This window comes from Anabas testudineus, chromosome 8, assembly GCF_900324465.2.
Source record: "Anabas testudineus chromosome 8, fAnaTes1.2, whole genome shotgun sequence".
In the NCBI taxonomy this organism is placed as follows: domain Eukaryota; kingdom Metazoa; phylum Chordata; class Actinopteri; order Anabantiformes; family Anabantidae; genus Anabas; species Anabas testudineus.
In genome coordinates this window covers 20,221,452-20,246,760 of record NC_046617.1, presented here as the reverse complement: position 1 = coordinate 20,246,760, position 25,309 = coordinate 20,221,452, and the positions used below count along the sequence as shown (strand labels likewise).

General features: G+C 43.4%; 3 protein-coding genes across 5 annotated transcripts; all 3 read right to left on the bottom strand.

The window, feature by feature from the left end:
- Positions 1-9,962: 9,962 nt before the first annotated feature.
- si:dkeyp-69e1.8 (uncharacterized protein LOC100001340 homolog) lies at positions 9,963-13,088 on the bottom strand. The gene is made up of 3 exons (XM_026349008.1): positions 12,924-13,088; positions 12,549-12,697; positions 9,963-11,569 (listed from the first exon to the last, which is right to left on the bottom strand). Exons 1-3 carry the CDS (start codon positions 12,946-12,948, stop codon positions 10,742-10,744), a joined length of 1,002 nt encoding a protein of 333 aa, XP_026204793.1. The 5' UTR covers positions 12,949-13,088; the 3' UTR covers positions 9,963-10,741.
- A 1,105-nt stretch (positions 13,089-14,193) lies between these two features.
- hmgxb4a (HMG box domain containing 4a) lies at positions 14,194-20,211 on the bottom strand. 3 transcript variants are annotated; one of them, XM_026352828.2, is made up of 13 exons: positions 20,135-20,211; positions 19,433-19,533; positions 18,684-18,820; positions 18,515-18,590; positions 17,830-18,420; positions 17,084-17,287; positions 16,691-16,869; positions 16,423-16,504; positions 15,980-16,044; positions 15,807-15,903; positions 15,564-15,727; positions 15,261-15,383; positions 14,194-14,751 (listed from the first exon to the last, which is right to left on the bottom strand). In XM_026352828.2, exons 2-13 carry the CDS (start codon positions 19,467-19,469, stop codon positions 14,707-14,709), a joined length of 1,800 nt encoding a protein of 599 aa, XP_026208613.1. In that variant the 5' UTR covers positions 19,470-19,533; positions 20,135-20,211; the 3' UTR covers positions 14,194-14,706. The 3 variants fall into 3 exon arrangements, with proteins under 3 accessions (XP_026208613.1, XP_026208630.1, XP_026208622.1); XM_026352845.2 differs by lacking the exon at positions 20,135-20,211 and adding an exon at positions 19,862-20,128; XM_026352837.2 differs by lacking the exon at positions 20,135-20,211 and having other exon boundaries at positions 19,433-19,843.
- A 654-nt stretch (positions 20,212-20,865) lies between these two features.
- ankrd54 (ankyrin repeat domain 54) lies at positions 20,866-25,269 on the bottom strand. The gene is made up of 8 exons (XM_026352860.1): positions 24,626-25,269; positions 24,191-24,238; positions 24,014-24,112; positions 23,554-23,625; positions 23,370-23,417; positions 23,045-23,169; positions 22,412-22,519; positions 20,866-22,278 (listed from the first exon to the last, which is right to left on the bottom strand). The coding sequence occupies exons 1-8, from the start codon at positions 25,032-25,034 to the stop codon at positions 22,204-22,206; spliced, it is 984 nt and encodes a 327-aa protein (XP_026208645.1). The 5' UTR covers positions 25,035-25,269; the 3' UTR covers positions 20,866-22,203.
- Positions 25,270-25,309: the final 40 nt, after the last annotated feature.

Here is a 25,309-nt window from a genome sequence, read left to right as displayed (position 1 = left end):
TGTCTGCATTTCTACATGTGTGCATGCAACAATGGAGGAAGTATTCAGAACAGTTACAAGCAGAATTAAATAGTTTATTAGTAAAATGTAATATAACTGTAAGTAGCATTTGCCCTTTGGTGCAGTGAACACAGTGGTTCTGATCCGTATTTGATGATGTATCACGAGCTCATCACCATCAACAACATTCACCACGTTCCAACTGTTCATTTCAACTGATGCTGAACGTTAGTCAACACTTTAATGTAGTCACAGTAGATTCTGATCTCTCATAGAATTCTGTACTGTAGGCAGGAAGTCAGCATCACTTTGGTTTCACCAGAAAAAAGCCAGAAGGATTTTTAACTTGAGTTTGTTTCAGAAAGTATCTGTGAAAAGACTAAAAGTGGAAATAAGAAGCACGATGATCTCTGTAGTCACTTGTTAACAACTTTCAAGACACGTGAAGTCTTTGAATAAATCTCTATTTAATTAATTCATTTTAAGTTCATTATTGGTGTGAGGGAACTGCAGTGGTAAAATGTGAACTAGTTCCCTGGTTTTACGACTCATCACCGCGACACTCGACTAATTATATTATTATTTAACCAGTTTTCTATTTTGCTGTCGTTCACGTTCATTTTAACAATTTACCCACATATATAATGTTTTAAACAGTTACTTGTGCAGCTAACATGTAGCCGGCTATTTGAACTATTTATTGGTATTTACAGTAGATAACCTACTTATCAACTTTTGGCATTTTCATAATTTTACTTTATTACTTTTCCACACGTACAAACCAGCGTTCACTGATGTGTGTTTATTTTAATCAAGTCACTTTTTTTCACCATTTTCTGTAACTTTTCAAATACTCTGCTGATTTTCATAGATTTTTACAGACAGGTGTGTTCAGCTGTTATAACTGAGCCAACATGTGGATTGTTTAAGATTATAATGACTCTATTTCAGTTCTTTGAAATACTCCACAGCTGATAATGTTTCTCTACGTGTTCAGTACTGTAGTCACCGAAGCTATCAGATAAATGTAGTAAAAAGACATGTAGTGGAGTTACAGGAGTTACTAATACTGAAGTTAAATTTAGGCAGATTTGTACTTGAGTCATACATTTAGTCATTTTCAACCACTGCCTTCTTGCACGTGCATGTGTGTTTTTACTGCTGATGGCACAGTGCAGGATTTATTTGAACAGATGTGAACTCTCAGTGCCAGGGTGACCTCAGGTCCTACTTGGCTACACTGCAGCTGATCTCTCCGCCCTGGAAAAATAACACTCAGTTTAACACACTGACCTGTGGAAGAAAGAGCTCACGCACTGTGTAAGTCCAGCAACATGGCGACATTTCCTCTTCCAGACCAAGTGAATCTCAGTGAAACCTTATCAGCACATGTCCTGCTACAGCAGGGAGCGCATGTCTTCTGTAAAACATCTCAGTTACAGTAACCAGACTGTACAGTAAAACCAGAAGTCAGATATATGGCAGCGGATTTATACTCCCATTGACTGAAAATGGAGGGTTTTATACGAAATGCACTGCACATTAACAGGACCGAGCATGAGTTAGGGGAGTGCAGAGGTTGTCGACACGAACCATAAAGGGGTTTAATTTATGTGTTGGAGTGATACAGGTGGGAGGTCAGAAGCAGAGTGAAGTGTGGAGGGTCGACAAGGATGAAGAGACAGCAGTGTTTAGACAGAGGACAGGAGAAAGCGACACTAATTTATACCCGCTAATTGGAAACAGCAGAGCCCTGCACCTGAACCGCATTCTCGGCCTTGTGGCCGGTGCTGGGAGTGGGCAACGTGGGAGGGTGATGAGGGGATGGAGAGATGGGATGGAGGTTAGGGTCAGTGTCAATAGCAGCCTTGTTGTTTCTTTTTCTGCAGACAGGACAGAGGTGTGTGTGTGTGTGTGTGTGGTGTGCGTGCGTGTGTGTGTGTGTGTGTGTGTGTGTGCGTGCGTGTGTGTGGTGTATGTGTGTGTGTGTGTGTGTGCAGTCTCAGGTCCAGCTGTGCGTGTCGGAGCAGAATGTGTGTGTATGTTGGAGATTTTCTGGGGGTCATGTTGTTGTGACAGTCTCACACACACATGCACCCCAGGCCGGAGCCAGAGCGAGGACCACCCTGCCTCAACAGAGAGAGAAGCGAGGGGGGGAAATCAGCTTAATGTGTCATGGTTTCAACCTGACACGATCTAACATACGACGTGGCTGGACTTCAGCAGGCTTAGCTTCCTAGTTAAATAAATATGACAGCCTCCTCAGATAATTACGGTGCTGTGACCATGTTGAGTCATTGCATCAGTTAATTATTAGACGGCCGTGTGAATACGTGGATTCATTCTTCAAATCCCCGCTGCCTGTGAGTTCCTCATGTCTGTAATATTTCAGTAAATGATGGTGTATTCAGATGTTGGCTGTGACTGGGGTCTGGCATGGTGCTAAAAAATGAAGTAATCTTGGAATTTAGATTGAAAAAACATTGACGTTGCTTGATGTGCTTCATATCTGCACGATCTGTTTGTGCTGCTAAGCCATGAGTGTTAGTGCGCGGGCTCATGTAGGCCAGTGACTCCCAACCAGGGAAATGTGCTCTTGCCAGGAGGTATGTGGTAAGTCTGTGGAGCAGCTCCATGTGACATAAAGAAATAACTAATAAAAACACCTGAACACTGTGGGAAAACTAGTTCTGTGCAGACAGGTTCAGTAGATATGGGATAAACAAAGATTAGCTATTGTACTAAAGTTAATTACCTTTAGTTGTTCCTTTTATATCAGTTAAAACAGTTTAAATAATTATTAATGGTTTAAATGAATCAGCTCGGAACAGATGGATGTAAATGTTCAATAAATATAAATGATGACTTCATGGCTGCTCGTTAAGTTAAAATAGTTCAAGTAACAGACAGATAGAAATAAATAAAGTAGAATTACATAAAAAACCATTGGATAAAAGAATGAAATAGTTCATGTTAGTTAAAATGGTGTAAATGATGAAAGCGTTGAAATTAACAGAACAAGTGATGGATCAACAGTTGAAATAGATAAAAGAATAAGAAGTTAGATAAAATAACCTGGTAAATTACAGCCCGCTATTAATTATATAACAACTATCAGTTGTACAATTTAAATTAAATTACAACCAATTACCCACAAAGGGTTCATTATATCCAGAGAATAAACCCTCAGTGGCTGCACAGACCCAAAGGTCCTGTCTGCTGGGTGGAGGGAAACACGTTTTAACTTGGCCACAATTGTAAAGAAATTACAAATTTCAACCATCTAGTGTTGACATTTTGATATTTTATGATTGTGATACACGATCGATCGATGATGGTGCCAACAGAACCAGGAGTCAAACCACTGACGCTGAACTGATCTGATCGTTCTACAATTGAGACAATTAGTGGAATAATAATTAAAATAAAGGTAAAATCTAGTGCCTTTTGATTAGATTAGTATATAATTCATCATCATTTGGTTACAGTTCATCTGACTGTAGTTTGGAGCAGGTCATACAAAAATAACTAAATAAATAGATCCAGTGATTCAGGCCTTATTTTCCTAACACTGCTCCATCAAGTCAGTGCTAAGTGACGCGCTGTCAACATTCACACACAGACAGTTTTCCTTTAATAAGCAGGATACATGAGGCAAAGAGCAGATAAATAGAAAAATTCCTTAAAAAACAAAAGGCTGAACTTGGACATATGGGGAGCATATTGGTGGCAGAACACAAGTTTCTTCTAAGGAGAAGAGAATACAACAAGATTTAGATGTGGTAGGGGCTGTTTTGTTTCCCTTTAAAGGCGTGTCAGTTGTCTGCTCGACAGAAAAAAATGCTTTTATACTTCATCACTCGCAGTGATTGACATCTCGATAGTCTGCACACATGAATGAGTGTGTGCAAACCATTTGTGAATTATGGTCCCAAACACACACACTAAGTGCTACACACTGATCCACTGTAGTGGTTTGCACAGAGACATTTGTCCTATGATACTGCTTTTTTCCACCTAGTATCTATTCTGAGGGCCGAGTCCAACTGCACATCAAAGCCACCACAATCTGTCTGTTTCTCTCACGATTTGTCTCTCACACACTCCGTCTCTCTCTCTGTGTACAAACCGTGCACAAACTAAAACACATTGGAGTAAGAATATGTTCTGGGAGGGACTCGACATGAGCTTTGATCACTGTTCATCTGACAGAGAGCAGAGTCCTTAACTCGAACACACTTAGCCATACGTCTTTATCTTTGACAGAGAGTATTATTTAGTATTGTTACCTCATAACAAGTAGGTTCTGGGGTCGACCTGTCCCCGGTGCCCCCCGTCCCTGTCGTACCTTAACTAGTTAGCGCTGCCTACTCTGAAGTCTTGGGAACTAACAAGCTATTCTCGCTTTTGGCTACGAAAGTGCTGCATGACTGCATCTAACACAATTAGATGTGTTTTAATGAAACAGTTTAATAATAAATGATATTAAAGAAAAAATATTTTCTCAGTGTTTTCTTTAAAAAATAATTCCAGATTTTTAAAATATGAATTTGTTGGTCTATGGTATCTTTGTAAAACCAAATTATCACGTTTCAAATCCAAAAATCTTTATTTTTTTACTTTTACTAAATGTAGACACCAAAATACACAGTTAAAGTCTCTCAGCAGTTTTCTCTCTTTGTCTAGAACATCAGTGGGATGTGAAGTGATTTTGTCACAGTGACTAAACCCATTACTAAAACTGTGTTTCTCCTGGACACACCTCGGCTAAACTGTAAAGTGATGTATTCTATTATTTCACGTTTTGAAACCATTTGGTTCAGTATCACTGGAAAAGTCCACAGAAGCTGTAGGATTTTATTTCATCCCATTCGTGTGTGGAGGATGCGAGTGCTCCTACTCTGTGGACACTAACATGGAAGAGTTCAGAACATCTGGAGAATCTGGAAGAATGAAGATTTTTAAACTACTGACAAACATCAATAGAAATGAATTAGGAGACATGTTGTTAACGATGCTGCCAAACGGGAGCGGACCACCTTATCCGGCGTCCTCTTGCACACTGCAGCAGGACAGTCTCTACCCTTCTCGTGACCTGCAGTGATAAATGAAGGACGGACACATGATATTATTTGAGCTTTAGAAAATATGAGCTAGCACCAAAGTTGAGTGCTAGTAAAAAAACTCTCCTGTTTTTGACACCACCTTATCATTTCCACACTGATTTCACTGCCCTCTCAGGGCCAAAGTAAAGCCACTGCAGCTGCACATCTTAATCTCATTTCTGCTCCATCCTGCCTGTCATGTTTACTGGATGTTTCCTTTCTCCTCCCTTGTGCAGGATGCATGGTTTCAAAGGGACCACAGAACAAATCAGAGGCCTTTCTCTGTGCACCGATGGCCTGTCTCTCATTTCAGATGGAGATTGAAGGGCATGTCTACCCCTGGGGCGTCAGTGGGGATCAGGGGGCCTCAGTAGCACCCGCCGCCCCGGGGGCCTCTGTGTTTCCACTGCGTGGGAGCTGGACCGTGACACACACCAAACACAGAGTCCACCACAAGTGCCTCTGCCCCGCCGCCGGTTGTCTGGTGCACGCTGTCGTTGGAAAAGCCCCGTAAGCTTCGCGTGCGTCCCTTGTTAGCTCAAGGTTGTGTGTGAGTGCAGTGTGTGTTTTGGGTTTGGCATCGTTTGAAAAGATATGACAATAACGAGCCGTTGAGCAGGAGTTATTATGTGTTTGGCTTGTGCTGCTGTGATGGAAGTTGGATGCTTCCCAGTGTTGTTTTGAGGTGCTTTGGGTTTGTTAGTCATAGCTTACTGTAAAGTGTCTCCTAAGACGCTCCTATTTAGAGATTGTTTTGTGCGCTGTGACTATGAAGTGGCGTCACGGGTCAGCTCCTCTGGCTTTCCTGGCACAGGATGTGTGAGGCTTGTGAATCTGTGAAAACAACAGAGCAACAGCAGATCAGTTCCAGGTTGACAGAGAGCTCTGTATCTGTGTGAGACGTGGTTCCAATCTTTGTGCACGTCTGTCTCCAGCCCAAGTCTTTCTAGGCCTCCATTAAGCTCCCTCAGCTTTCATATGACGCAGCAGAACCCATCACGAGCTGCGTGACAGCATCTGGACCTGAGTGACATGTGATGTATGTGGCAGGAGTGAGTGCAGCTCCTCTTTGTGTCTCCATTCATGTGGTGAGTGCAGGATTAAGACGTGATCCAACGGAGCACAAGTGGAGAAGAACGAGCTGGGGTCAGATCTGCCTTGAATTAAGTCAGTGTTGCAGCAGGAATAATACAATCACCCCCCCACCCCCACCCAACAGCCCTGGAATACTACTGAAGGGTAACGTATGTGTGCTTGTGTGTGTTTGTTTGTGTGTGCTGAGCTCGGCCTGTGTCGAGGCTGCGACCAAACCACAGGCTGGTGTCCTTTACAGAGAAGAGGGGTTTCTGTTGACGGTTCAAACACAGCTCACGGCCCCAGCTTCAAAAGACCCCCAATCATCGCACCCACTTACAGCCAACGGCGCATGTCACTTAATGTGGACCACACTATTCATCAATTATGGCGAGCTCAGGGGACATCCAACACCCGCACCGCAGCTCCACAAGTAGTGAGTTGTCTTGTGTTGTGACTGAAGCCGCCTCCTGGAGTCCTCAAAGCCTGCAGGAGGTGCGGTGTCTGGCTGCTACCTCCTCAAAGCTGCACACTAACAGAGCTCCAGCGTGCTGTGTTGTCCCCCACTAGTCTGAGACACTGCTCGCTGTCCTAAAATTCAAAGACTAGTGGAAGTCTTTGTCCTCGTCGTCCTCCTACACCCCTCAGCACACGACCTTACCCTCCTACTCGCTGTGTTTCGGTCCCTTGGCAAGTGAACTGAGTCGAGCTGGAACTCATTTCATGTCATCTGATTCTGACATGTCCATGGGGTATTTGTTAGGCCCGAATGCCTCTTTGGTATCCAAGTGACAGAACGTATGTTAAGGTTGTAGGAGTGAAAATAAATGACACAAATGTGGCGACCACATTTAGAAGTTCCCTTTAAACAGACGGATGACGGCAGGCAGCACAAACCTGAACCAGACCACAGGAAGCCTTGCTCTTGCTCCTCTTCTCCTCCTCGTCCTTTCCGGTCCGTGTCCACGAGGTGACTTCCTTTTAACATCTGGACGGAGCTCAGGTCAGGACGGCCGAGCGTGAAGGGATGAAGGGCTTTCGGGCTGGACCGGTTCCCCCAGCGCACCTCAGCTTCAGCCTGTTCTGTCCCCACAAGCGGTTCAGCTGCTGGTCCATGTGTGGATGTGTGTCCACCGGAGCTCTAACCTCAGCAGCTGGGAGTGATTTAGATTCAGTCTGGGGGCTTCTTTCCTGTTGTATGGTTTTTTTTCCCCTGTCTGTCCTGACACCTTGTTTTGTGTGGTGGAGACGTGTTCTGGATGTAAGCTGCTTCACATCAGCTTCAGTATTTGAATTTTCATTCAATTTCAAACAACAGATAATAAAAGTATTAGTTATTTTTTTAATTTAGTAAAATAAAACACCTCAATGTTCATTTTTAAAACATATTTTTGAGCAAGTAATCAGTAATATGTGCATGTTGTATTATTATTTTGGAGCAAAGATTATATGAAGGTACTTAAATAAATAAGTCTTAACACTACTAATACATAAAAAACATCAAGTCCAGAAATTCACAAATACATTTCAAATAGATAGAAGTTACGATTAGATGAAAAATACATATCCTTGTACAGTAACACTGAACACATGTGTTGAGAATAAGTGATTAGTTTTATAATCTGAAATAAATAAACGCTGACATTAAAGATAAAAGTAGTAAATAGTTACCTGAAGAGTAGCTAATGGATAAATGATGGAAGCAGCTAAAATCAATGGATATAAAGAGAACATAATAAAATGATATGTTATAAACCATTTAGCCCAACATGTAACTGTAAAAGTTATGAAATAAAACCTTAAATTACATCAGTGACAGTAAATCAAATTAATCAAGTCACATTAACACATTCCAGTTTTGTTCAGAACAAACATTTAAAATTAGCATCTTAACTCCAGATGTGTGTTACATTAATGTAGTAAAGTGTACACGATCTATTTTTACCTCTTATGTATTATAGCAATTAAATAAAATACTTGAACACCATGTGATCACATTGGTTTTTATGACATTCTGGGTAATTTGCTGCAGAAATCCACTCTGGACACACAGATAAACACAAACACGCCGTCGGATGGGGCAAACAGAGCTTCATAAACAATTGCAGCCACACATGCTCATGCTAGGAAGGAACATGAAAACAGCACTAATGGGAAAAAGATGAGAGGGCTCACAGCGAGCACACCCAGAGAGAGGAGGAGAGAGCCGGCTGTTGGACACCGAGGCCTCACAAACAGCCCTGGGATCAGATGGATCCTCTCTGTTCGGAAACCTCCACCTAAATTACCAGGTTGGATTTTATTCATTTGTGATTTTAAAATGTCTGTTACTGTGCACGAGACGTGAAGCTGCACACACGTTGTACTGTTGCAACATATTATTAATGTTTTTTTATTTTAAAGTAAACTGGAGCAACATCTTCTTGAACATTTACTGTTTTTTATTTAACATGTGTTAATACATTTGAAACTTTCTCCATTCTGTGTGATTCATGAGTTCAATCAATCAAATCTTCAGCTCAGTAAACAGCAGCTTCCGCCTGATGCTGTTATCAGTCCAAATCATGCAGTGAGACTTCTGTTAGGAAAGACTGTGTCATGTTTGTTTTCCAGCCCATAGGATGAAAACTAGAAAACTGTGCGGCGCCCTCGTCCCTCAGCGGACAGCCCCCGGACCACAACACCCTTAGAGGAGCGTTTTCTGCAGCGAGGCCGAGCAGCAGGAGTTCCAGCCCTCGTGTTAATGATGGCTCACTGGTGATTCCCTCACATGTTTGTTCACATTTTGGCTTTGCTTGTGCACACAGGCACAAATCAACTCTGCCTCCTCGTGTTCCCTCCTCTGTCCTGGTGAGATCCCATCGTGTGGACCACTGCTGCAGACGCTCTGGCCTTGATTTGTGCTTCTTTTGTGTCCCATATTTTCCTGAACAAACACTTTCCCCTCCATCATTTCTCTGTGTAACGCCAGCTCTCTCGTTGCGCTCTCCTCCGTGATGTGGACTGAACACTGTTTGGACAGGTGTTCTTTCATATACTTTAACTTCAAGGCTTGTAGTGTGCTGTTTCACTGCAGTTTCACAAAGAGAAAAAATGCAGCGTCCCCCGGCTGGAGGATTGTTGAGCTGGTCCTGTGTACTGTAGTCTGTACTGTATGTGTAATCCCTAACAATAAAAAACTGTTTAGCACCAATTTTCCTTTACTTTTAAAACCTTTTTTCCTGTTTCAGACAACTGTGGAGGCCACATCTGGACAACAGATGTGGTCCCAGAGCTTGTTCTCTCTCTCTCCTACGCTGGTTCTCACTCACTCTCTCTTTCTCGCGTCCTTCCCTCCCTCCCCTCTCGTTTTTTGGGAAACATGAGAGCCAGGCTAATTCTCCCTCTCCCTCTCCCTCTCCCTCTCTCTCTCGTTCTCTCCCACCCCGGCTGGACCACCCACATTCGGAAACGCCTAGCTGTTCCCGAGGCAGAGCCGCCGGCACTTTAGAGACAGAGGGAGAGCGAACGGGAGAGATGTAAGGATGGGTTATGACTGACGGTTTTAGCAGGGTATCAATTACATCAGTGTCAGAGTCCTGAGCTGGAGACGCTTTGCTTTTACTGCTCAGCTGAGTGGATGCTGCATGAATCCTGTGCACCACAGCTTTCTAAATCCACTCAGCTCATTGTCCAACAACATGATTTGATCATAACGTGTCCCAGATGAAATATTAGGTTTAACAGTCGCCTTTGTTACGAGCTGGACCTGAACCTCATGAAACAAGAAGAACAGCAGTGACGTGTGCGTCCAACAGCAACTTTTATTGACTGTTCAGCAGGAAAGAAGTTTCTCAATCACACGTTTCACTTCATCCAACTAAAAGGTGGATGTCTCCATCTTGTGGCTGTTTCTCAGTAGTGACCCCTGATTTCAATGGTTAATAAATCACCAAGTTAAAAGCAGCTGTGAAAATGTAAATAAACCTTTTGAACCTCTAGTTTGAGCTATTTCTACTTTTACTATGGGATAAATATAGAAACATTTCAGAATCTGTTGAATAAAATAAAAGAATAATAAGAAGACTGGTGTGAAATTAATCAACAATATGTAAATTTAAATTAGAATTACTCATCATCCTCATCCAAACGGTAAAAAGGTTCAAACAAGCAGCATCTTTATCAGCTGATGAGTATTTTTAAAAACCTTTTTACTTAAGTAACAGTTTGTACCAGTACTTCAACACTGTGGTATTAATACTTTGATATTAGTAAATGAGTACTACTACCTCTGCACCATCAGATCCTTTACTTTTAACTTGAAGCTACAATTCTCAGTGTTTTTCTATTATTTTAAATCCCAGTTGATTAATATTCATCTTTATTTATTGACACACGAGCTAAACTGAATTAAAGAATCCCACTGATGTGATTTATTAACTTTAATAACCCCCCCACACACACACATATTAAATAAGTTCATTAAGTATTATTATAACTATCATGAGCCTCTGACTCTAAAACACTCGTGAAGTGACTTTAATCTTCATCTGAACCTGAAGATTTTCATCTGATTTCATTTTCTATTTCGTTTTCTCAGTTTTCCTTCTCCCCACCTCAGTAGCCACTGATCCCACCGTGGCCCCCACCATACCTCCAAACGGGCCCCCCACAAACAGGCCCACCAGGGCCCCGAACAGAGACTCCCTCCTCACCAGCGTAGGCAGCCACTTGGTCCACCCTGTCAGCAGCTCCCACAGGCTCCGGAGGAACGAGGGAGCGGGGGCCACACTGGTGGGGGGGAAGACGCCGTCGATGTCCACGTTCAGGTCGCCGATGCTCCTCTCGGCCTGGTCCCGGACCCCGTCCAGTTCCTCCTGGGTGAAGTCCTCTGGGGGGGCCTCCTCTCCTCTCCTCTGCCTCAGCAGCTCCCTCTGCCTCTCCCGGACCCGCTCCTCCGCCTCCTGGTACAGGGGGCAGCTCAGGTGCGGCTCCCCGCTCTCCCTCAGCGCCTCCTCCACCTTCTCCAGCAGCTCCTCCACAGCTCTGCCGTCCTCTGCCCCCCCACCGCGGGGCTCCAGGGTGTGGTAGCGGCTGCCGCATTTCTCCAGCAGCTCCTGGAGGTCCTTGCGCCAGGTCACCAGGTACTCCTCCAGCTGCTCGTCCTCCTCCAGCTCCTCCGTGTGCGTGAAGAGCACGATGGTGTGTCTGCTGACCGCGGGGGGGCCGAACAGCTGCTGCAGCACAGCCAGCGCCTTGGCCTCTTCATCCGCCGGCTGGTTCACAGGGAGGCACAGCAGGAAGGCGTGAGGTCCGGGGCTGGACAGGGCGATGAAGGACGAGATGTGCCTCCTCCTCTCCTCCGGGTTACAGCCTGAGCCGAACCAGGCGGGACTGGAGACCACGACCACCTGCAAACATGGAGTGGACCCAGAGGGGGGGTGGACAGTAGATCAGTAGATGATACTGTTTTAGTTCTGTAACAGCTTCACCTGTCTGTGTGGGAGGGGCTAAAGTGCAACAGGTGCACTGACAGCAGAAGGACCCCCCCCTCACTGATGGAGTCCAGTGAGGGACACTTGAAGTTCTCACTGTTCATTTTTCACCTGGATCCACCGGAGTCCCAAATCTCCCTGAACTCACCTGAACAGCGGTGAACGCCACGTGAGCAGCCCTTCCAGGAAGTGATCCGGGGCTCTGTGCCCACTCCCTCACCCGTCTCTCACCTGTCCCTCACCTGTCTCTCACCCGTCTCTCACCTGTCCCTCACCTGTCCCTCACCTGTCTCTCACCTGTCCCTCACCTGTCTCTCACCCGTCTCTCACCTGTCTCTCACCTGTCTCTCACCCGTCTCTCACCTGTCTCTCACCTGTCTCTCACCCGTCTCTCACCTGTCCCTCACCTGTCCCCTCTCTCACCTGTCCCTCACCCGTCTCTCACCCGTCTCTCACCCGTCTCTCACCTGTCCCTCACCTGTCCCCTCTCTCACCTGTCCCTCACCCGTCTCTCACCCGTCTCTCACCTGTCTCTCACCCGTCTCTCACCCGTCTCTCACCTGTCCCTCACCCGTCTCTCACCCGTCTCTCACCCGTCTCTCACCTGTCCCTCACCCGTCTCTCACCCGTCTCTCACCTGTCCCTCACCCGTCTCTCACCCGTCTCTCACCCGTCTCTCACCTGTCCCTCACCCGTCTCTCACCTGTCCCTCACCTGTCTCTCACCCGTCTCTCACCTGTCCCTCACCCGTCTCTCACCTGTCCCTCACCTGTCTCTCACCCGTCTCTCACCCGTCTCTCACCTGTCCCTCACCTGTCTCTCACCCGTCCCTCACCTGTCCCCTCTCTCACCTGTCTCTCACCTGTCTCTCACCCGTCTCTCACCCGTCTCTCACCTGTCTACCTGCAGCTTCTCCTTCGTGTTTGCAGCACTCCTGTAGACCTCCACCGTCTGTGCCCTGCTCGGAGTCTTGCAGGCCCAGGATGGCGCAGAGGGCGGATGTCTTTCCTGCCCCGGTCCGACCCAGAACCACCAACCTCAGCTCTGCTCAGCAGGAAAAGTGGAATAAAGAAAACAGAAATAAACGTTGGTTTGGAAGCTGGAATCTGTCCACAACAAACGACATGTTGTGGGTTTCTGTATGAAGGTTTAGACCTGGTTCAGTGAACCGATCGAGTCCCTGCAGCCGGACTCGTTTCTTACTTCCTGAAGCTGCAGCTCTTCTCCTCTCGACCCCCCCGCGGACCGTACAGGTGAACCTCGTTCTTACCTGACCGTGAAGCGGCTCCAGACATTTCTGCTCCTCTTCTACTTTTCACTGCAGAGTCCGGGATGAAAACACTTCCTGGTTCCTGCGGACTGACTCAGCTTCTGGATCTGAGCCTGACAGACCGCGTCAGGGGAAACACAGCTCCACCTCTTCTCACTGCACACTGCGAGTACTACTGTAGTACTACTGCTACTACTGTAGTACTACTGCTAATGTAGTAGTACATATGAAGAGGTGCGTCACAGCTTCGAAGTACTCTGACTTCAGATCTAAAGTTTTCACCACAGTATTCTTCTGTCGACGTGTACACCTCAGTACTGTTTATAGTAGTACTTGTACTGCAGTAAAATGGTATGACTCAATTTTATTTAAAAGTACACGTTATACTTTTATTATTACAAGCTGCACTTTTAAAAACAGACTAAATTACTGCTTATACAGTATATACTACATCTTTTACTTTGAATATAACTTTAATAAGTTTTTAATAAGTTTACTTACAAATTTATTTTAATCACACTTCATATGCTTAAAGTACAGAAATGTGTATTTTCACTTCCTTTGGGAAGTTTGTCTGACTTTAGATGACTTTATATTTCTTATCAGCAGCGTTAATACCATTTAAAGTACATTGCTGTCTTAGTGGAGTACTTGTACTTTTGTACTCTAAGTAAAATCTAGAACACAGAATTTGAAGTGGTGCTTTTGTTTGTACTTACTTAACTCTCAGTCCTTGTATACACTTACCGGCCACTTTATTAGGTACTTCACAATCTAATACTGCAGTTCTCCCATAAATACTACTTCTACAAGTAGTAGTAGTAGTAGAAGTAAGTTCTAACGTCAGAAAGATGATGATGTGATGGTTTTGTCAGGTCTGGATTTAACCCTTTTGCTCAGCTGACTCCTCTGACCTCAGTCGAACTGTGACGACTTAATAAATTGATTTTAAAACGTCCACTAACTAGTTTCTCTGGATGTTAATCAGCAGCGTATCGCTCCCTCACATCCACTGTCCTGTCAGTGGGCTGCATCGCCTCCTTAAAAGACTCTGGATCAGAACCTGAACAGAACCCACAGGACCAGTCGCTGCCTGAAGGTTCAGGCACAAACTTCAGTGATCAGGTTCAGTCACGTAGCTAAAAGTGTAACTGCAGGTCGAGAATAAGCGAACCAGTCCGTCCCCTAATATCTGTCCAAGCAGAGTTCAGTAGTACATGCAGGAGTCCAACTGATCATTTCCACCATGATTAAAAAAGCAGAAGCTGAATTTGGGAGTAGATCATGTTTTAATGTTGTTAGACAAAGGTGTCGTCCATCACTCTGAAATTCTACAGTACGCTCGACCCCAACGCTGTAAAAGGTCCAGTATATAAAACAACAAAGCTAATTTTTACATGGAAGAAGAAATAAGCAGGTAATATAAATTACATTATTGTTGATGATGAGCAGGAGACAACAACTCAACTGTTTCTGTACATTTCAATATAAAATCCAGTACGTAGACCGGACCCACACACACACACACACACACACACACACACACACACACACACACACACACAGTGTACAGTTAAACATGCCAAGAGAAGCGCGCTCAGTAAAATGTTTCCTTTAAAAGTTCAACAATTAGAAAAATGAGACTGAGGTTTTTAAAAAAATACACTTTAAAAACACGTTGACACTAGAAACAGTTTACAAGTTTACAGTGGCTTAAATTAACGTCCCGTAAAGGACCATTCCAGTCAAATCTGTTGACTCCTCATTGATTATCATCGTTTACTCACAGTCCAGGCATGATGTAGGCGATGTTGTCCAACGTGTTTGACTGATAAAAAAGAAAGAACCAGAGATCTGTGTTAAACAGTGTAAATGATCAGCGCTGCGTTGACTGTTTATCTCCTAACGGCAGCAGCTATTTGATCTTCTATCAGTGATGGTGTTGGTCGTGCGGACATCTGCTTTATGTTGATAAGTTTTATTTTGTATTTCTGGGGCTGCAACAAAAAAGGTCAAATGACAGCCGTTTACTACAATAAACAGTTTGAACAGAAATAAGTGAACCAGTCCGTCCTCTAATATCTGTCCAAGAGTTCCGTAGTACATGCAGGAGTCCAACTGATCATTTCCACCATAATTTAAAAAGCAGAAGCTGAATTTGGGAGTAGATCATGTTTTAATGTTGTTAAGTTTAGGTTTGTTCGCTGTGAATCTCTACAGTACATGTAAGTTCTGCCACTGTTCTTCTATAATCACCGTCATGCCTCTACGTATGTATCCACACAAATCAACATATTTACAAACCAACTCATACATCTACAGAGGACAATACTTTACCAGGACGTTTCGAGGACATCCGTTTAACTGCGGTATCTGTGCTGTGAGACAGGTCAGCGGTCCTAGCGCACACAGGATGGAGTCCAGAAGTACAGACAGACTCCCGGACACTGCAACCATCCCCTGTCCCAAAGAAACGGAACCCGATTCATTTATTCCACTGGATCAAGACGGACGCTCTAAATGTTGCACTGTGACGCTTCTTTTTATTATTTACTCATCTGTGGTCGTGTCTTGATATTTTAACAACTCTAAAGATGTTTATAGAGAGTAAACAACCGGTGTGTGCATGTGGATCCTCACCTCTGTTTCCTGTAGCCGATGCCCAATCAGAGACAGGGATTCTCCAAGCAGCTGCAGGTGAGCTGCAGCATCGATTGGATCCACATCTGGGACTCGTGCTGGAGACAGGGACATAGTGCCGGGAGTTCTGTTCGGTGACACCATCCCTGCTCCCGTTGCTACGACTTTAACAGGACAAAGAGTTGAGAAAACGGACATGATAAAACGTATTAATCATTCTAAGAATGTACAAGACCACGATACCTTTGCTTTTGCTCTCACTGGAGCTCTTGTGCTTGACTGTTGTCGCCTCAGCCTTGTTCTGTTTGTGCTGCAGATACTGAGCTTTCTGCCTCCAAACCTGTTCACAACAAACATTTAGTTCATCAGAGAACACAGATATCACCTTAAAGAACAAAACAAAAAGAATAACTTACTAGTTTGTCTTTCTCAGGCATCGCCTTCCACACCTCTGCCAACTTTTTGCTTAGCTCCCCAAAGACTGCAGATTAAAGAATAACAAACCATTTATTTCACAGGACGACATGTTAATTAACACAACGTTAGACTGCATGGTTAAAGAAAGAAAGTATTCAACACATCAACATGTTCTCATTAGACAAACATCTAATCACCAGTGCAGCTGGTACAACAGGACAGTTCACTGATTAGTCCTCATACCTGTGCTAATTACAATCAGATGAGTTAGTGCATGCGGCTGTTAGTGGTTCTGCAGCCACCTGTGAATTCCTCATCTGTTACTGATAGTTTGTTGATATGTATGCTGTCATGTTGTCTTTCTGTTGATACCAACATCTGGTCTTAATTTCACGTGAACAGCTGCACTGGAAATATGATTAGTATGTCAGTGTTTACCCACCTAGTCCTGGCTGTTCTGCATTTATGTTGACTCTGTACTCTTTACAAAAGACTTGATATGCTGTTGTGTTCTTCTTCTTGGGCTAAAAAAACAACAACAATGTGAGAAACAACAACGCTCTTTGTGCATTTTGAGTCTGATGCTGCAACACACTGGTAGTCATTGGAACAGAGCTGTGTTTTCCACTATTACCTCATTTCCCTTTTAATTCCACTTTTATACATAACTGATGGCAAAGTTAGAAAGAACTAGGTCAACATTATCTTACCTTTTCTTTATCTTTGTCATGCTTCTCCCGATCCTTCTCCTCTTTCTTCTTCTTCTTCTCTGACACTCCGTCACTGGACTGATGGTGGTGTGGAGGGATGGGTGTGCCCATGGCGTACATTGGTCCGACAGCACTGTGACTGACAGTGGGGTGGGAGTGGCTGTGCCCCCTTGATGAGTCTGAACACAGTCACAAAGATAAAACAAAGATTATGAGTTAAAGGCTGAAGGAAAAAAATAATTCACAGCTAATAAACATGTAAGTTGTGTCTTTCACCTAATTTGCACTGTTTACTATGTGTAAAGCACATTTAAGCTGCATAGAAACATCAGTGCCACTGTACCACCAACATGCTCCTGCATCATAAACCTTTTTCTGGTTAGACTAACTCACCTCCGAATCCTTTACTGTGCTTCTTGTCCTTTCCACTTTTATCCTTGTCTCTGTCTTTTTCCTTGTCCTTCTTTTTCTTGCTTTTCTTGCTCTTCTTCTTCTTTTTTGACAGATGTGTGTATGAATCATCTATAACCAGTTCACCTGCCTCCAGTTCACCTCCAGAGGACAAGCTATCATCTCCCATGCCACCTCCATAATGACCTGTGCAACAGAACATGGCACAATTAATATTTAAATTAAAAATTAAACATTAAACATTTATCAGGCACAGAAGCATCAAACACAGGTGTATTAACGCCTTATGAATAATGGCTACGAGCAGTTTCCGAATCAAACTGAAAAGAAATATTTGAACAAAATAACCTCCGAGTCAATAATTACCTACAAAGAATTGTAAATAAAAGGTAAAAAAGACAAAGGTGAAAAATACATAAGAAATTTTATATAAAATTTAAGATGGTCAAAGTAAGGAGCATTTAGAAATTAAAAATAGCCACAACAAAGAAAAATATAATATTTTCAATCATTAAAAAATAAAAACAGATTGAGCTGTGCAAAATTACTTTTGAAAGTTATTTATAATAACAAAATTTTTTTTTCCATTTTGTTAAACAGGCTCTGTATTTTTTTGTCTTGTAAAATAAAACCTCTGTCATCATCAGTGACACAGACGACTGTTCCTATCAGTGTGTCCCAAGTCTCGATGACAGAAACTACTGAAGCATAATTTAGGAGTATCTTACCTTCCACCTCCACCTCTTTCCCCACTACAGGCAGTGGATCTCGACTCTGCTGCTGCTGCAGCTGCTTCTTCTTCGGTGACTTTGCGAGCTGCATCCTGTCTCTGTCCTTCTCCTTCTTCATGCCTCCTTTGGAAGAGTGTGGTGTGAACGGGAAGCTCTCTCCTTCCTCTTTCTCTGGTGACATGATGAGCTTCATCTTCAGCCCGTCGGCCTCTCGTAACGTCAGGGGCTCCTCTTTGGGAGCTCCACCATGGAACAATGATGATTTTGAGGAAGACGAAGAGTGCTTCTTGGATGAAGATGAGGATGAAGATGGAGGGCGGGAGTGAGAGAAGGAGTGGCTCCCTTTGCTTCCACCAGTGCTGCTGCCCTCACGTTTACGGTCCTTGGAGGAGTGTGAGGAGAAAGAGGGGTAGGAGGGCTTCTTGTGCATGTGGGGACTGGGGTCTGAACCCGTGGCCAGAGGAGAGGTGATCGCCTGCAGGAGGCCCATTGCTGTATCCGTTGAGGACGATGGGGACGACAGAGGGGGGGAGCGGTCTGCAGACTTGTGCTTTTTCTTGTGGGGAGGTGGACCTGAACCTTCATGGTCTGATATGGAGAAGGAAAAACCATGAATGCTGCTGCAAGTCATATGTAATATAAATGTGAAATAATACGTTTATTACAAAACAGCCCCTCTCACCTCTGTAGTAGTACTCATCACTGTGTTTCTTCTTCTTTTTGTGAGAGTCCCCTCCCAGCATGAAAAGTTCTGCATCCTGATTCACAATGACACCAATTTAAAGACGTCTCTAAAATACTAATTCTAACTACGAGACATGAGGTCAAGTTAACCTGGACCAATAACCTACCTTAGGTCGTTTCTTGGAAGACTTGCGGACCTGAGCAGCAATCTCCTCCTCTTCTCTGAGCAGATCTTTGTACGACCTCCTCTTCTCTCTCTGGCTACGACCTGCTACGAGGCCGATTTCTCCTTCCATCCCCATGTCTGTAATCCACAAAGCTAAGATTATAATTCTCTAAATGTGACAATTTATGATCATCCATGACAGGTTTCTCTTCATTATTGCAAAGGATGTTGTAACTAGGAGAATCCTCAGGGAATGTTTTTCCTTTAGTCTGTTTAACCACCTCAATATTTCTGGTATTTTGCTTTGGACTGAACCATCTTATATGCTAACTGGACTGAACTTGCACAGGCAAGACACTGAATAAACAATAGGCTTATAACTATATGTTAATTACATTTGAATAGGACCCAACTACAAAGCAATAAATAAGCATGTTATATTATGAATTTCCCAAAATTGTCCCAGATGTCGTATGTATGCGTCCCATGTGTTACTGTAATTGTCTCTGGAACAGCAGGACAACCTGGAATCAAGCCTTGTCTGATGTCTGTGTAATTTTGTTATAGATTTTATATATGGTGGTGAAACAATCAGATATTTTGTATATTTAACACAGCCCATATGATGAGTGCTGTTACATCTCCAGGTCTCTTGGTCTCAAATCCGTGGAGCACTTCACTCCTTGTCATTGTGTAGTTACACGTGAATGCACATGTCTGATGATCCTTTGCAGCAGAAACAGACTTTACCCATTCCTCCTTTACTCTGGATCTCCTCAAAAGCCATGGTTGCTCAACACCTTCACTTGTCCCAGGATGTCAACATAAAGGCAGGATGAAGACCTGTTAGGCTAATGACAGGAAAGTATTTTAATATGCAAGTTAAGGTGCTAAATGTCTATTATACCTATGGTGGTGAAACGAATGAGAAGAAGTTTGATGCTAGAAATAACAACGTCTTGTAATGTAACCTAATTAAACCTTATTACTTATTTTGGCTGCTACAGCTGGTTAGTCCTACACTGGGAGAAGCTGTCAATGATTAGCCGCTAACTTACCTGAGAAAACTACAATTTGCTTTTAAATCTAATAATATTTGTCATTTATAGAATAACCCGAGTTAGCTAGAGGCAGCTAAACACATTCCCGCCTACTTTTTGTAAGGATACACAAACACACCCCCTCTCCATTCACTTTGGCTGCCTAGCTTCCCAGCATCTTCTGCTCTCTGGTCCGTCCCGCCGAGTTTGGCCTCAGCTGGGCGGTGACAGGTGCTAAGGAAAGCCCGAGGCTTTCACCTCACAGCTAGGCCGAGCTTGACTCAAGTTAAGAAAACACTGTGCAGAAACACATTAAATCCTATTTATGACCTCACCCACACTATGATAGTAGGAGATCTGATTTACAAAGAGCGGGAGCTGAGGAAATAACGTGTTTATTAAATTTTACTACCTCTATGGGATGTCCAATTTACGCGGGTCCAGCCGCCATCTTTTATTGTCGGGGACAACAATACGTTCGTGTATGGGAGGGGCTTTGGCTAAACAGCCAATCAGCGTAAAGGAAAAGTATCTTCCAAAATAAAAGCACGATCTTGATTTAAAAATTTATTTTGAAATAATCAGAAGCTGCAGAAGTACTGAGAAACTGACTTCAAAAGTACTTCACTACAAGTACAAGTACCACTTCAATTGTTTTACTTACGTTGGCGTATGCACACAAAGAGCACCAGTAAGAAAGTGATTTCTCTGGGAATCAATCGGACTGAGTAACAGATAGAAAACAGATATTTTCAAACAATATCATAAAAAAATATGGCAAAGAAACAACTCTAGCAATGAGTAAAAGATCTGGGACAAAAAGCACAGTAAAAGTACTCATTATGCAGAATAATTTACTGCATATTATTAGACTATAATTATTAAATGTAAATGTTGTAAGCTGCTTCTTCCATAGTAACATCCTACATCAGCTGTTCTGAATTCATGCAAAGTAACTAAAGCTGTCACATACATGTAATGGAGTAAAAAAAAAACATTTTTTCCTGTACTGTAAAAGTGATAGTAAATGGATATAGTCAAGCAAGTAAAAGTAGCTCAAAATGTCCTTCAAAAAACTTTGTAATGAATCATAATTTTAACATGAGCCTCAGTAGACAGACCACAGTGTGAGGAAAACACAAATATATATCCAAAGATACTGATTTATTGATTTACATATACCCATTTCATACAACAGTCAAATCAGTGTTTACAGAACAGTTCACAGACAAACAGAACATGCAATATAAAAGAAAAGGCAACATGATACAAAACCAGAAATACAACTGTGAAAACTGTTGAAGTCATTTCATTAGAAATACGCTCAGTTGTCAGTTTATTAGGAACACCAAGCTGAAACTAAGTCAGTCTAGTGCAACAACCATCAAGGTGTTGAGTTTTTGTTCAGACCAACTCTAGGACAGTAATTTGTGGTGTTTCTATTATTTTTGTCCTATTTATATTGAGGTTCAATAACCAGCTCTCTGTATATAGCAGAGCAGTCCAACTTCTCTCTGAACATTAAGTAGTTAACTTAAGTACGTGCTGATGTTCCTTAATATTTTTCTCTCCATTTGCCTGACAGCTGTTACTAGTTACTTTACAGAATCTAATTAACTGAACAGTGTATGCTGCAAGTGAATTAAAATCAGCTCCACATTTAGCAGCTGTCACATTAAAGTGACCAACACTTGATGTAATTATCTTATATATATCAATATCAATATACAATATTTTATTAATACTGTAATGTACATTATTTTGCATAATGAGTACTTTTACTTTAAGAACTTTAAATGTATAAACTTTTACTGCAGGAACATGTAAAACAGTAAAATATCTGAGGACAGCTGGGTTCTTCATATTCTCCTCTTTTTGCCCCTCAGTCTGGAAGCACAACAGGTGACACTAAACATCCTGTAGGTGTGACTGACTGATTACCTGTCCAGGTGTACCATGCCTCTGGAACCATTAAAGCAGGACTGACTTTGTTTTACTCACATGTCTAATAAACTGACAGCTGACAGAGTGTATGTCTATTAATGATCACAGAACTTGGCTAAGAACAAGAGAATATGTCAGCACATAAATATGTTGGTTTTTCTGTAGTAGTGAGGTCACTCATTGACATAACACTTTCTGTAGCCTCTTACCTCAACCTAAACCCTGAAACTGAAGGTGTAACCACCAGACAAAATGTCCAGACTGAAACTCGTCCACACAACCGTAGAAACGCACACAGAGCTGAGGTTGTACTGCACCGTCAGCATCTGACCCACTAGCTTCTTCTGAACAGCTCATGTGTGATACTGTTTACTGTAATCACATGTTAAATGGGCATCAAACTCAAGTGCAGTAGTATTTCAGATTAACATTTAATAGTATCAAATACTGACAGATTTGCTCATCAGGCTGAAGCTAGTGGAGCAGAGGCATGTTTGGAAAAGCAGCAAGAGTTCAACTCTGTTTGCACTTTATCTTCTACCTGTCCCCCAAATTCTGTTTCTGTAGACTGAGTGATGTGAAACTGGCCAATAAATCCGTCACCTCATCCACCTGAAAAATACATTACACATATGAATCAGTTAGTGAAAAACAACCCTGAACACATAAAAAAAAAAAAAAAAAATCAAGAATTTATGCAAATCTCTGTTTATTTTTATTATCCATCTGAGTATGTCGCTCTCACCTGCTCTTTGGTGCGTGTGTGCTGCAGCTGGATCGAAATGTGTTCCAGCCTTTCTTTAGCCTCACTCTGGCCCATTAGGTTCAGGTATTCCCTCAACATCTGAATAATCTGTAAGAAAAATATAATAAATATAGTTATTATTAGCCTCAGGATCAGACGGGTAAAATAAGGGGACGGGAGAGAGAGAGAGGAGGGAGACAAAGGGGACACAGTGTGCCAGACTATCTTTTAAGGCACAGTACACAGTACAGCCTGGACACGTCGCCAGCCTATCACAGGCTGACATATAGACACAGACAAACATTCACACCTACAGTAATTTACCAGTCACCAATTAATCTGACTGCCAGAGAAAACCCCGGCACCCGGGTCCTTCCAGCTGTGAGGCGACAGTGTTCACATCAACACCACTATGCCGTCATGTAACAATACAACCATTCAGAATTATACAAAAGACATGAAAGCAGGGGAAAGAAAAAACTCCAGCCGCACCAGGCTCAGGGTGGGCGACAAAAACAAGCAGCAGACCGAACACTGGGCAGGTGGGATGGAAACAACTGCACACTGGAAATCACTGCTGTGCTGGAATCCCTGCAGAAAGTTACAGAGAGGAAGAAGCACAACGTTCTTTACCTGTGTGACTTCCCCTCTCAGGGTTTCTAAGCTGCGAGACTCTCCCTCCTGCAGGATATTGAGTTTGGAGCGTGCAAGATGCAGCGGGGTCCTGCCTGCTCGGTCGAGGGCGTCCACACGGGCTCCTGTACAAAAACAACAACACACGTCTCCATTACACTGGATTATTTCAGTGAACATTCAGTTCTGACTAACAGCCAGTTAGTGAAAATGTGTTAAACTAAATATTTGTTTATTGGTGCTCGACGCCAACAACATGGACATAAACACTGGTTGTTTCGACGCTTTTTGCAATAAAACAATAAAATAAACACTTGAGTCTCACCTCCTCTCAGCAATGTGGTGATTACAGGCACATGGTTGGTGCAGGCCGCTGCAGAAACACAGGATGAAATGGGAACAAAATATTTTAAACATCTGCACATTTGTGGATCCACAAGTGAAACCACAGTCCTACGCATCACTGAGCATGCTGCTACAGGTTTTACAGGCTTTACAGGCTCTCTTACCCAGATGGAGGGGGGTATTTCCCAGACTGTCTCGCTGGTTGGGGTCAGCGCCGTAGCTCAGCAGTAGCTGCACTGCAGACATAACAACAACATTGTTGTTAAAATTCAATAAAGGAGGTGAGTTAGTACAGTGTAGGTGAACAACTACATTTCTGAAGCCGCCCCCCACAACCACTACTGTGCTGTAGATTTCCCACTTCTCTTCAAACGGAGTCCTTCAAATATAAGAAGCAGCCTCCTGATATCTGCAAGAAGACTCTTCACTGTTCACAAAAACACACTCAGCAAACGTTTGTTGAATTATTCCACAAAAAAATAAAACAAGCAACAGATAATATAATTAGATCGATATAAACACCTTCACAAACTGCCTTTTTATTTTTGCATAAACAAATTAAATCTATTTTCCTCAAATGTGTTGTTTTCTTTAATGGTACTAGTTAGTAAGTTAACAACCTACCGATGCTCTCGTTGCCATTGCAGGAAGAGAAGTGGAGGGCTGTTCTTCCCTTGTCATCCGCTGCACAGGGGTCTATGTCATCCAGTAGGAGCCTCCGGACTGAAAGAAGAGAACCTCATTAACCTTTGACCTTTCAGCCTTTCCCAGGTATCACTGTTATCACTTCACTGCTCACACCTGTGTCGATGTCATTACTGTTCGCTGCCTCCCTCAGTCTTTTTCCAGCTGTGGAGAGAGAAGTGACAGGTATGTAAATAGTGTGTAATGATGGTCGGGTGAGGTCACACTGAAAAACAAAGACAGTATTCACACAGACACTGACTGCTGGTTAGTGATCATGTAGTTCAACCAATAAATTCAAATCTAATATAAAGACGTGTTGGATATTTAGCTATATATTTAACTAAAGCACCAATAATATCTCATATTGATGTAAAGTAAATCTATTATTTACAAATCACAATAAATGTGTGTAATTGGTTATTTAATTAAAAACTAAATGAATACACAGAAACAAACTGTTAAAAACACATCACGAAAAGATGAAAAGTAGAAAAACTATTTACCAAAAGACATAAACCTGTGTCTTAGACCACAAACACATCAACTCACCGTAAACATCTTTTCCGACAGGACCGAGGTTCCGCGCGGCTCGGTGGTGTCGCCTCGCCCGGCTCCCTGTCACCTTCCCCGGCGTGCTCGCCGCCACCCCACCGCCGCCGATCTCTGCTCGCCCCGGCTCCCACAACAAGTGCAGGTACCGGAGCTCCTGGTCGTCTCTCTGTCCCAGTCTCCCCAGCACCACTTTGCCCTCCCCAGTGCCACTAATCCCGAACCCGACAGCAGCGCTCCCCCCGTCGTCTGTCCGGTCCATGCAGCCCCGCTGCACCCTGTCCGCCGCCTCCCCGGTCTCCTCGTCGGGTCCGGGCTCCAGCATGTACTCCCCCTCGGAGCTGGATCGGTCATTGTCCGAGGCTGCAGCAACGATCGGGCTCCATCCGTCCATGCTCCACCGTGACATACGGAGCTTTTCACACTAACCTCGGTTCACACTTTCTCCTCCTGCCGAAGAAAATAGAAATAAATCCGACTTTCACATCAGGAGTCTGCTCTGGTTTTAGCTTCTGCACCGTGTGGAGCCATCGAAGCGGAGTATCAGCCCGTCTGAAGTGTTTCTGCTGCGGGTAATGTTGAGTATTTTCACGGTAGATGGTCGGAGTTCGTCCCTTCACTGCAGCAAAATGTCCCCTTCACGTCTTCCGTGTCATCAGGTAAAAGCAGCAAAGAGCGAAGCTA

Bases quoted from the DNA above. Each gene is read 5' to 3' on its own strand.
- hmgxb4a (XM_026352828.2), bottom strand. From the start codon at position 19,469: ATGGCTTTTGAGGAGATCCAGAGTAAAGGAGGAATGG. The intron at 17,288-17,829 runs GTAAGATACTCC...TCTGTTGCACAG, and splicing joins GAAAGAGGTGGAGGTGGAAG to GTCATTATGGAGGTGGCATG. The intron at 15,904-15,979 runs GTAAGTTATTCT...TGTTGTGAACAG, and splicing joins TGCCTGAGAAAGACAAACTA to GTTTGGAGGCAGAAAGCTCA.
- ankrd54 (XM_026352860.1), bottom strand. From the start codon at position 25,034: ATGTCACGGTGGAGCATGGACGGATGGAGCCCGATCGTTGCTGCAGCC. The intron at 24,113-24,190 runs GTGTGAGCAGTG...CTCTTCTTTCAG, and splicing joins CAGTAATGACATCGACACAG to TCCGGAGGCTCCTACTGGAT. The intron at 23,170-23,369 runs GTGAGACTCAAG...GTTTTTGTACAG, and splicing joins CACCACATTGCTGAGAGGAG to GAGCCCGTGTGGACGCCCTC.
- si:dkeyp-69e1.8 (XM_026349008.1), bottom strand. From the start codon at position 12,948: ATGTCTGGAGCCGCTTCACGGTCAG. The intron at 12,698-12,923 runs GTAAGAACGAGG...CCTGCTGAGCAG, and splicing joins TGGAGCCGCTTCACGGTCAG to AGCTGAGGTTGGTGGTTCTG. The intron at 11,570-12,548 runs GTGAGAGACGGG...CCATGTTTGCAG, and splicing joins GAGAAGCTGCAGGTAGACAG to GTGGTCGTGGTCTCCAGTCC.